General features: G+C 44.8%; 1 protein-coding gene across 1 annotated transcript in view; it reads right to left on the bottom strand.

Moving 5' to 3' along the window:
• Positions 1-2395: 2395 nt before the first annotated feature.
• Positions 2396-12613, bottom strand: part of BEST3 (bestrophin 3) — a 34574-nt gene continuing 24356 nt past the window's right edge. The window contains exon 9 of the mRNA XM_044229325.1: positions 2396-3900. Within this exon, the coding sequence (XP_044085260.1) occupies positions 2958-3900 (943 nt within the window). The 3' untranslated portion in view covers positions 2396-2957. The remainder of the gene's footprint in view (positions 3901-12613) is intronic.

Below are 12613 nucleotides of genomic sequence, written 5' to 3'. Positions count from 1 at the left end.
GTCATCCCTGAATTCTTGGATGACAGAGAAGAAGTTCCACCGGCCTTTACCTTCCCTGATTTGTGGACAGGACATGGCTAGCTTCTGTGGGCTGAGAGAGAAGGAGGTAAAAGGGGTTTGGCCTCGTTGCACTCTCTGGCTTTGAGGACTGCATCCGATGCATGGGAGAGCCTATTCTAGGGGTTGGACGAGCCAAAACGACTAAGCCAGCAGGCCAGGTGACCATTTATGCAGGGGGTAGAAGTTTCCAGAGCTCAGGAGAAAATGGGCTATGCAGGCAATAAAATCAGGCACCAGAGAAGAAATTTTTTTTTTCTTTTTCCAGCTTTGGTCTGTGTTGGGTATTCTAAAAACCCGTTTTAGAATGAATAGAGATTTCTTCATCTGATCTGGGCAATTGCTAGCTTGAATTTATTGCTGAATTCAACCACATGGGCTCATTGAATGAGTCATTATTCAGCTTGCAGTGCAAGGAGGAAACAGGAGGCCCCCTCAGAGTCTGATGAAGTACTGAGGAAATCAAATAGTTCTCTGGACAAAGGTGCATAAGTGATGGATAGAAGCAGAAATGAACGAACACTTCCCTAGTCTAGGAGAGTGGACACCTGGAGTCATACATTCTGTTTGTGTGTCGTTTATCACCTTGGATATATGAACAAAGATTGCTTATATTTTGAAAGCAGCTAGGTAGAACCTTGTTTGAATTTGAGCAATAGATAAAGCCAAAGAGAAGAGAATTTCAACTTAAGTTGAAATAGCAAAAAAAAAAAAAAAAAAGATAGCAATTTGAGGCTGGGGGAGGGTTAGGGCTGGCTCTCAGCTGCGTTTATATCGGGGCTTGATTGCATAGCCCTTACAAACGGTTTGGGAATATCAGTGCCTTCCCAGGTGCTAACCCTCTTGACCCACATAGAGAACCATCGATGTATAGTATTTCTCCCAATATTATTTCCTTTCAGTCTTTGGAGAAAATCCAGTTAAAGTAAATGTCACTGCTGTCATGCAGCCTGGGTGGCCCAGTTGGACGCAGTGTCTTGTAAAAATGTGCTAATTATAACATTGCATGTTGGGAGTGGTTGGGGAGAAGGGTTCTGACCGCTTTCTTCTGTCAGAAAAATGAAGCGGATGATGGCTGAGTACAAAGGGGGAGCAATGCCCTCCTGTATGCGTACATAAAAGACCGGGTAGGAGCACCCGGAAGGCTCAGTCAGTTGAGTGTCTCATGAGCTGCATGAGTGGCTCAGGGCATGGTCTCGGGGTCATGGGATCGAGCCCTGCATGGGGCTCCACGCTGAGTTTGAAGTCTGCTTGCGATTCTCTCCCTCTCCCTCTGCCCATCCCCCACTCTCATTCTCTCTCAAATAAATAAAGTCTTGAAAAAAAAAAAAAAAAAAGACCAGGTAGACTCAAGCAGGAAGGACCCAGACAGAGGGCCTGCTAAGGCTGGAGGAGTTCGGGCATGGCTCCCTTGGGGCATCCTCCAGAACTGTGGGCGCACAGCTGGCTGATTCAGGGCCTCACACGTGGCTTGACACAGTGAGGGTGCGCCCAGGTTAAGAGGGTGGGCTCTTGAGTCAGGTAAACCTGGGTTTGAATCTGAGCTCTACCCCTTTCTGGCTGTGTGTTATAAGTCACGCTATTTTGCTTTTCCAAAGACTCTGTTTTCTTCATCTTTAAAATGGAGAGAATAGTATACTGACCCATAGAATTCCCGTGGGGATTCGTGAGAGTCTCTGTAAACTTTACAGGCTGCTGCCTGGACCCGTGTGTACTCGATAAGGGGTAGCAATCAGGGTTATTGTATTTGTTAAGTCACATGTAGTCAAGCTTTGCCATACGACCGAGACAGTGAGAGCGGCACTCCTAAGACATGGCCTTCGCCACACGAAGTCAGAGGCCCCAACCAACTGCCGCCCCCAACAACTCCTTGGAGGGAACTGGTCAATGTCCTGTCCCCATCGTGCCGTCCTGGACCCCCTTAACCTCCCAGCTCCAATATCTTACCTCATGCCAAACAACCTGGCAGACGCAGTAACTGGTCCCATGTTGCGACATGACTGGGATTTTAGCGTAAGAGTTTGTGTTAAACACACTCAAGCCTTGTTATTCTTTGGTTCCATAAGCATTTGTTTATGAGATTCCCTGTCCTCTTGGCTTCCCATTTCTCCAGTGTTCTCCAGGGGGTGGGTACAGAAAGAATGGCAATGGCTGCCATCAGCCACCGTGCCCCTTCCACCGGGAGGCTCGAATGCGTCAGGTTGGACTTGCGGACATCTTTGATTGCCCTGTGGGAGGTGCTGCCAAGGCCTCATCGTCTGCAAACCATGGCAAAAAGTAAGGAGCAGAGTTTGCAACAGAAAATAGTACAGCCTGAAAGGTGGGACAGAGTAGAAGGGAAAGACAAAAGGATGAGAGAATAAAAAGAAAACGGAGAAAAAGAAATGGAAAGGAGGTGGAGGTTGTAATGCTGTGAAGCTTAAGAATCAAGGAGTGATCGTAGTTCGAGAAAGTGGTAGTGAGATGGTTAGAAAGCCTCAACGAGTCCGTATTAGGAAGGAGCTTTTGCAGCATTGTGTGACCCATATCCCTCTCTTTATGACTGAGGAGATGAAGAAAAGAGAAAAAGTCGGGAGGAGAGCAAACTTTGTCTCTCTGGGGGCAAAACTGGGGGACTATCGGCTACAAGATCCTTTCCAAAGGTAACATAATCTCTGAATTATAAGCCATAGATATATTATTAACATTCCTTGTTTGGTTAAGATAGGTCACTGTGGTCTGTGTGACTTCTGTGAAAGTCACCTTGTAACAGATGATGTGAATGTATTTGATTTTCTCAGTTCTCAGAAACTAGGATCATAATGCCCTTTAGTTTTAAGTAGCTTATATAGTATGAAGGCTTTTTAAAAAGTTGACCAGTCCTTAGGTATGTTCTGGAACTAATGCTGGAAGTAAGAACCTCAGCTAGAACCAGGTCCTAGAGGTTCTGGTCTTCCTTTGGGTGGTTCCTCAGCTGGCTCATTGTTAAAATCTATGATATCTGTTTCCTTGGTGTCCAGGTTTTCCATTAAATACAGCATATCAGGAGAGGCTCGAGAGCCAGCCACGATGTTGATTCCACTGGTCTCTGAAGATGTTTCTGTGTCAAGTGAGAGAATGGGCTCAGGGCTCATGGGATCTGGGCAGAGGTCCGCTGGGGAGGTGTAGCTGGACTCCAGGAACCCCGGGAGGCTCCACCTTTTCAGGAACTTGTCATCATTAGGGTCTTCCCCAGAGACAAATGTGGAGACATTTCTTTCATCTTTGGCAGAACTAGTCTGGGGACTGGGGTCCCTCGGAGGTGTCCCTTTCTCTGAGGGGCAAGGAATCAATCCCACGGGGACTTTCTGCTGTCCAGTCCCGCTTGGCTCCACCCCAGTAAACTCTGCACTCTGGATGGAGGCCGTGGAGCCATCGGACGCAGGCACTGATGCCTCGGCCACTGTGATCAGTACCTCGGGCACCTGTGGCATTTTGGTGGGGGAGACCCTCACACTGGACTGTGGACTCAGGCTCTGCAAAGTGCTCGTCCGGCTGGTCTCCCTGATGGTGGACAGCTCCCCCAGGCTGGAGTACATCTTGATGCTCCCTTCTGGGGAGCAGGTCTGGTTCGGGGTGCCTGGGACACGGTGGTAGCTTCTGGAGGGCACATCCAACAGATCCCTGGCTGGGCTGACATCACCGCTTGGGGGAAAGAACATGGAGCTGTCACTGGCCTGCCGGCTGTAGCTTCTTCTCTGGGGGCTGGAGGGGTGTTCGTGGGCGCTCAGGAATCTCTTGACTCTCCTAATCACGGAATGGCGGTGGCCGTGCTTCTCGTAACTCCACAGCCAGTCCTCGCCAGGGAAGTCGGATCCGGACAGTCTGAAACACACAACGACACAATGCAGGCAACTCGGCTTTGGGACCCCAACCCTCTGGGAGGTGTCTCAGAATTAAGGAGAGTCTGGAATGTTTGCATTCCAGATCTGGAAATGGAGGGGATTTTAACCTGAGAGAGTCTAGCAGAGTTTCTCAGAACTTTTGGTCCCAGGACCTTTTTAAACTCTGAAGCACTATTGAATACCCCAAAGAGATTTGTTTATGTGGGTTATGGCTATTGCTATTTACTGCATCAGAAATAACTGAGGAATATAAAAAAATAAAACCCACACATACAAGAATGTGCAAGCACGCATTCCATTAAATGTTAAGTGATGACATCATCACGTAGCATGGAGCCTCTGGAAAATTCCACTGCACACTCAGGAAAGAATGAGAGTGAAAAAGGTAGATAACATTTTAGTGTTGTTAGAAAAATAGTTTTGACCTTAAGGACTTGGGTCTTGTGGGGGGATCCTAGTTTTTAGGGATTCCCAGCACTTCCCAGACCATACTTTTGAAAATCACTAATTTAGAGATCTGAACATTAATCAAAAAAAGGATACAATGTGTGTTCCTTCAGCCTTATTACAGGTGAACTAAGGCCATGAACTAACGATGCGTGAACCTCCCAAAACAATGGATCATAGCTAAATGCAAGATCCTGCAAAACACAGCTGACATTTACATTTATTTAAGTACCTCCTTTCATTAATTCACTTAATTACCATGTTCATTGTGTGAGCTGGTACTATTGTGATTCTCACTTAACAGATGAAGAAACTGAGGCTCAGAGAGATTCCTGAGGGCTATGTAGCCTGTGGGGGCAGAACTCAAATCTAACTCCAAAGCCTTTGTTCTTAATCCCTTTTATATGGAGTCTGCTTCAGGGGGGTCAGGTGTTAAGGTAGGCCTGGGAGTGGCCGGGGGCGATGCAGATTAATGAGTAAAACAGTCCTTGCCCACAGGTAATTTGTTACCATCCCTGGTCTGCTCACTTAGGGTTAAGGAAGGAGTAGTGTGAACACTGGGGCAAGAGCACAGCCACAGAGGAGGGGTGTGTGGCGTGTGGCCTGGCCATGCGGCCGGGCTCTACGCAGCTGAAGTTTGATTGATTGGGTCATGTTGCATTTTCAACATTTGGGACATAAAACAAATAACCCTATCCTTTTGAATCTTCTCCTTCAAGGCTGAAATAAAATGGGTAATCGGGATAGGAGTGAGAACTATGTGGTAGTGCCACGTCCAGCCTCCCCGTACACAGTGCACAGACGGCCTTACTGAGGTTCAAAGTTAAACCTCAGCCTGAACCCACACATGCTCGCACTGGCTCTGGGAGCACCCACGCTCCGCTGGCGCGGTCCGGGATTCGTGAGGCCATCCGTGTGACTGTCGGTGGGGACGAGATGCCTGCACAAGGCCAGGTGCGCTTTCTGTGACCCAGAGGGTAAAGCTGGAGCAGCACAATACGGGTGTAACCTGAAAGGGCACAGTGAGCAGCAGAGAGAACGTCGTCGCTCCGTGTTTATGAATAAAAGATGGCTGAGTGAGATGATTAACCAGCTGAATGTCCCCGGGATGGCGTCCGGTTACAACCTCGTGCTGTTCATCTAAAGCCCCAGCAGGGCTCTCGGCTACCGGATAGCCTCTGCCCCGCCCCCGCTCCCCCCACCCCCGGGGCTGTGCCTGGCTCCGATTCTCTTACACATGGACTCCAGAAATGCAGACTCATGCCTCAGCGGCCCGGCCGCCCCCCCTCCTTGGATTTCCTGAGGTCAGATCTGCAGTCACACTTCAGGACTGCACCCAAGGAGGGACAGTGCGATCCTTCACTAAAATGACCACGCTGGGAATCTGAGGCGGAGCTGGCGAGCTCCCTCAATAGAGAGAGCCTCTGTCCTCCATTTGGGGTCTTTACTTTTTATGGGGGATTTTTCTTTCTTGACTCCTCCTGAACCACACAACCCTGTAAGAATGATAGTATCTTCCAAGAAACCCGGTTGTATCATCAGTACTTCAAAACTTTGTAAGCCCTAAAAGGACACAATTTTCTAATGATGCACTAATGTGAGGGACATGTATATTCAATGGGGGCAAGAGGATTAAGGCCCTGTGTCACCAGTTAGAGAAAAACAGAGCGGCTGCAAGGCACAAACTGCAAAAGGGCAATGCTCTTGTTCTATTAGTACTGATTCATCAACTGACACCCGGCAGGGCTGCCCATGAGATCCCTCTGTACCTTCTTGCCTCAGGAGACTGTGGTGTGGACGCATGAGATTTATCCGCTTACCCAACTCAATCTATGTGAGCACTGGTTATGAATAAATTGAGGGCACAAGTACTGTATCACATCATTTAAAAGGCGGGAGAAGCTTGTATATAAATAGCTACATTTGAAGGTCAAGTAAGGTTTCAAGTTGGCTTTGACATCGAGTAGGAATCGAATGGGCAGAGAAGGGACTGAGCATTCCAAGTGGAAGAAATGACTTGAGCAAATGAGACAGGAGAAACTCTAGGGTGTTTATGAGGAATGGGAGATACCTGAGTTGTGTCAAGAGCAGAAGAGTGTCAGGCAGACAGCTGAGAAGACAGCCTTGGACTGTGGTATGGAGTCTCACATACAAGTCTGAGGGATTTGGATCTGACCACAGAGGTGGGTAGTTCTGGACTGTCTTTATGGATGGAGGGCATGACTAGCCGTGTGCTGTTTGGTTGTAGTGTGCGAGCTGGAAAACTACATGGAAAGCAACACTGATGAGTATGGTCATCCAGAAATGCTTTGGATGAGAAACATGACACAGGAACTTTCTATGCTGTTAGTCTGAAGGACCCAATAGGGGGTCCTTGGAGGAACACTTGGCAGCCAGGATCTGGGTAACTGATGTGGTGAAGGAGGCCTTCCTGGTGTTTATGTTCAGTCCAGAACTTAAGAGCGGCAGTGAGACTCCCCAGCACGGTGTACCTAACGACCTTTCCTCCAAGTGTTTCCATGTGTGAATGTCTCACGATCCCCATCTCCTTTCTCCCACAGTCATGGTTCCCGATATGATGGCAGAAACCATGGTCTGAGAACAAAATGGTTTAAAGCTTAAGAGTACACGGAATGGATGGGCGCCTGGGTGGCTCAGTGGGTTAAGCCACTGCCTTCGGCTCAGGTCATGATCTCAGGGTCCTGGGATCGAGTCCCACATCGGGCTCTCTGCTCAGCAGGGAGCCTGCTTCCCTCTCTCTCTCTCTGCCTGCCTCTCTGCCTACTTGTGATCTCTCTCTGTCAAATAAATAAATAAAATCTTTAAAAAAAAAAAAAGAGTACACGGAATGGAAAACATTAAAGGTTTTTCATTTCTCAGTTGGGGAGGCTTGGATGTACCTTTTAGGTCCTTTTAGACTTTTAGACTTTCTTCTCCTCCTTATTTCGTTTTGGAAGTGTCTCTTTTGTATAAAGGTTAGTACAATCCTGAGGCCCAAATATAACACCACTTAAAAATGCCTCAAAACAGTGATAGCGGAAACATTATATTGCTTTACATTAGAGAAGGTCAGCTGAAAAAGGTCTTAAGTTCTGGAATTTGCTTGGAGTTAGATAGGCAGGTAATTAGAGCTCAGAGGACATTCATGGAAAGTGCCATGCAGCCATTAGTGTCCAGAAGATGGAATTTGAGTATTGCCTCTGTGGTGAGGAAAATGATTTATTTCAGGAGCTTACAGAGCCAGGATTTCTGCTGCCTGGGCTGACTGTAACCAGCTGTGTGACCTGAGGAGAGCCACTTAACCTTTCTGTGACTCAATATCTTACTCGATAAACTAGGACAACAGTACTTTGTCTACGTGCCTCACAGGCTGTTGGGAGTTCAAAAGGAGCAATAGATGTGGAAAAGCTTTGATGAGTAGACGACATGAAAAGGACTCTGTCAGTGACTGGCAGACTGTCAGAGGCAACTTCCAAGTCATCGCTGACTTCTCACACCTGGTTGGAGGAGAGGATAGCGTCTGCCCGAAGGTTACTCCCTTTTCTCCTCCCAGAGTATATTTTACAAGTGTTACTACACCTTAGAGCTGCCAACTGACAATGAACATCTTAGAAGGGAGGACGCTGACAGTCATTTCATGGTTAGACGAGGGCACTGAAAGAATGGAGAGGAAGCATGGGGACAGGAGAAACTAGGCTCCTCTGGAGAAGGAAGATGGGGCTGATCAGTGGTTTTTGTGCCACTGGCAGACGTGGCCCAATCCGGCAGTAAATACCGACTGCGCAATGTAAATCATCAATACGGAAGAAATGATATTAAGGAAGGTTGTGCCAAGTACTGGGCTCTTTTTGAAGGGGTGGAGAAGGGGAAGTGGGGGACAGAGACTAGGTTCTGTTAAGCCAGTCAGGCTAGTTGGAGCTAGCCGAGCCAAGGAGGGAGAGCATGCACTATTTCCACAGGTCATACTGGCGCCAGGATCGGATGTGTTCTTATTTCAATCTCAGCTGTTAAAAAAGACCAACAATCCACATTTTAAAGATATCTGTTGAACACCGACAACACCATCAGCCCCACAGTCTCCCTTTCCAGTGACAGATATCTGAGGGCCTGAGCAGCAGTGATTTAATTAAGGGCTCTTGAGAAGCTGCTTGAGCTGGTCAGGGCGCCGAAGAACACTTGTCACCTCCTGTTGCCATAATAAGAGGCAGGGGACAGGACTGCTGGAGATGGCGGCGACTTTCAGAATTCTTGGGCTGTGTCTGATATGGCAAGACCAAAACAGCCCTAATGACTTGAGAGGTTTAGTGCATTTTTTTTTTTTTTTTGGGAGCAAACTTTTTACAAACCTTTCTCACGTGAATGATAGGTAAATATAGAGCTTCAAAAGTTTGAAGGCTAAAAGTAGATGATGCTTGCCTTTTTTAGTCTGGGCCATGTTTTGTTTTTTTTTTTTTAATCAGCCCCCAGATTTATTAATATATAACTGACATAGAATATTCTGAAGTTTAACGTGTATGATGTGATGATTTGATACACATGTGTATTGTGGAATGTTTGCCACAAAAAGGTTAGCCAACATCGTCCCCTCACACGGTCGCCATTTTTTTTTCTTGTTGCGCCACATTTTAAGTGGTATTTTGACAACTTAAATTCAATTAGTTTAGGTCATTTTAACGGAATTTTAATGAAGAATTTAGGAAACTCATATTTAATATGATGAGTTCTACTTCTCACATCAGATTTATTGTGTTTAAATTGCTGGTGTTACTCAAAGTCAGGCAGCTGCCTTGGAGGGAGCTGATAATTTGCCTGAAAATCTATCAGAGCAGCAGGAGCACATGTGGAGGAGCATTTATTCACAGCAAAGCAAAATGCACTCTTCAAACCCATTAGAGGTGAAGGTTGTTATTTATAACCTTCTGCACTGCAGAATCTTGTCAAAGTGGTAGCCCAGGATTTATGAGATGGGAAAGGTAACTCTCATTCTGTGCTGGGAGGTGTGGGGAAAATCCACTGTGAGGAAAATCCAGCGGATAGAAGGCTGCATTCACCCAGCACTCCCCCTTACTCCCTTGCTGGAGGACAGTTTCTAGCAGTGGAGCATCATGGGAGGTTTGCTGAGCCCAGTGAGATGCACACGGAGCTGGCAACCTTCCCTCTACCTTTCTCTTGCCTCCTTGCTAGTTTGAACCAAACAAAGATTATGGCAAATCTGGCAAAAGAACAGGCATATCTAGCCTTCTGTTATCACTCTGGTTATGATCACTTGGCCTCCACAGAGTGACACAAAAATAAATTATGGTCCAAAATGGGGGTTCACTTATGGTCCCCCACATTTCTACACCATCATAGTCTACAAAAGTTTTGCTAGAAAAGGAAATTAAGTCATCTATACCTCTTATGTCATTTAGAAGGTGAAAACTGAGTGCCAATGGTGAAGCCATGTTGGCATATGGAAGAATCGCTGAGAAAGTTCTAAAATTACCAACTTCATGCCATCTCCTTGGGAGGTTCCATCTCTCGACCCTTTCTGGTACATTAAGTGAAAATCAATGTTCCAAGAATACCTTTTTGTTGAAGTTAGTGATTTAGAAATCGAGATATTTTTGGTAGTTTATAACCAAGCATGCAATAGTATACATCAGCCTGTATATTTTTTTTATAAAGCTAAAATATTTTAATATAGTTAGCTAAGAGAGGATTACTGCCCAAAACACCCATCTAGAAGTATATTTAACCACAATCTAATAATTTGCTTATTAAATACAGATTTTGGTATGACAGAGCTACTATCACTAAGAATACATCTGACTGCACCATGCAATCCTAATGCTTTGTGCACATTAAATATATATGTATAATTGCAAAAAAGTAATTATATTATCTCTACATATTCTCAGAACCTTTGGAATAAAGATAGATAAGTAAATAAGTCAATAAATGTTCAATAAACCCCTCAGCTCCCAACGAGAAGAAACTTACAAAAGTGTATATTTCTCCTCTTTTCTTAGTGCATCCCAAAATGACTTCATAGACCCATTCCTTGAGATCATTCTAAAAGCGAGGAAGTGGTGACATATTTGGATCCTGGCTGGAAGCCCAATAAAGCAGTGTTCTTTAAATGGCGCTGCAGCCAGAGGTTCAAGGTTCCCAGGCTGAGAGCAGGCGTCTACATCAGCAGGACACTGCGAGCGAGCACAGCCCCATGTGTACACACTTGTGTGATCCATTTCATAAGCAGCTAAAGTCCCTCTTCTCCAGGACTGGGAATCCTTCAGCTGTTATGGATAGATGTTTCATTTGGGTTTTTTGAAGGCCTTGAAGGGATTGCTGCTTCTTTACTCTTGGTGATTTTGATTTTTAAGATAGGATTAAAGGGAGTTATGAGACTTCAGGTCTTTCATTTCCTCAGAGACTTATAAATTTGCGCTAATAATAATTCCAATGCTTAAAAAAGATAAGGATTTTGGAATGACTCATGGTGCTATAATATGAAAAGCATTCTACCTCTAGCTAGCTGTGGTAGGCTAGGCCTGGCTCTTATTTTTATTTTATTTTCTTTTTTTAAAGAAATTTATTTTCAGTAATGCTGGCTTATGTTTAAGCATTCTGGGTTTTGTTTTGGTAAAGTTTGGTTTCTTAGACGTAAGTGTTTAGCGCTCAGAGAAGACCCATTTGCATTTTTGGGGCTTGGGGTATGTTTTCTTTATGGGGGTCTTATGGACGACTCTTCTTAACTACCGTTTGTGGGTGTTCTTTTTATCTTGGTTAATAATGTCACCACGGTAAGGACAATGACAAGATGCATTAATTAAAATGGCAGCCCTGCAATATATACTTTAAATATCTTATAGCTTTATATTTCAACTATACTTCAGTAAAGTTGAAATTAAAAAAAAAAAAACAAAACCCTGTTACTTCAAATATACTATGATTCCTTGCTATTTTTTACTCATCTTGGCTTGGCATTTACCCTTTGCTGGATCCCCATATTCCTATCCTCTGTGCTAGCTCCTAATTTGTTTCTAAAATGCACCTTACATGCCTCAGCTCCAAGGAGCTTTGTCTGAGTCACCGGGCTCGTTGAACATTTCTTGATTGCCGTGTTTACCACGTTGTATTATAACCAGTCTCCTCGTTGTGTCTGTGAGCTTCAGAGGTATTTGTTTTGCTTTGGTTTTTGTTTTTTGCCTCTGCCAGGCATTTGGCATAAAACCTACCATATACCAGACCGTGAAAGTGTATTTTGCCTGGAATAAATGGATGCCTTTGTTGTGTATGCGAAGATGCAAGGAAAAACACCATATTTTAAGTTTGTACTTGAGATAAAAAATGGGGGACAACTTGTTTTATTTCACTAATGTACATTTGGTAAATGTGTAGAAAATAGGGCAATATTTTGAACATGTTCCTGAATTTGGAGGAGAGAGGAATTGTCTCTAAGGAATTTCCTTTTTATGTGGAAATGAACAGTGTGCCGAACATGAAGGACAACATGACGCAGAGTAATTTCTCAGGTTGCCCCTGGATAGCACTTTTGCTCAGTTATGGAAGGGCATTGCCTTGATTTTTAGAATTTCTGGGTCATGGGAATTGTGCTCATAAGCGTGAAATATTGATATGAAAAGATAAGAGGACTTTTATTTCTGAGTTAAATCTGCTGGGAACATATATCCTCAATAGAATAAGAAAATAAAAAACTTACTCATCCAGGGAAGGATTTTATATGCACAATAAGCCGCAAACACTTGTCTGAAATGTTTGCAACCATACTATTTTGTCCCCTGTTCTTTATTCTCATGCAAAAGGCTCACTGGGTCATCATCATCAATAAAATCACCTGGGCTACAATAATCCTTACTTTTACCTTTGCTTTTCCCTGAGCTTCAGTCAGATGTCTCTATTGGTACTGACATTGTATTTGGTGAGTGAACAATGCAATGCTTAGGGAATCATCTTTTGTAATTTTAGAGGACATCTATTGCTTTTCTTAGCCTAGCAAACCATTCACCCTTTCCTGGTAATACCACCCTAGTTTTCTTAAGACATCCACTCCATATGGTTGGGTAGGGCTGACCACATCCCTTGGTCCAAAGATGGACATGTGAACCAGCCTTGTCTAATCAAAACATCATGTCTCCCCATTGATAGTGATTGGTTCAAGAATGGGCGAGTTAGCCAAGTCCAGCCAACGAATTCGGTACTTGAGTTTGAAGAGTTGGAGAACAGATGTACTCTCTCTATAG

The sequence above is a fragment of the Neovison vison genome, chromosome 12, assembly GCF_020171115.1.
Source record: "Neovison vison isolate M4711 chromosome 12, ASM_NN_V1, whole genome shotgun sequence".
In the NCBI taxonomy this organism is placed as follows: domain Eukaryota; kingdom Metazoa; phylum Chordata; class Mammalia; order Carnivora; family Mustelidae; genus Neogale; species Neogale vison.
The sequence above is the reverse complement of the archived record's forward strand: the minus strand, read 5'-3'. Positions and strand labels throughout refer to the sequence as shown.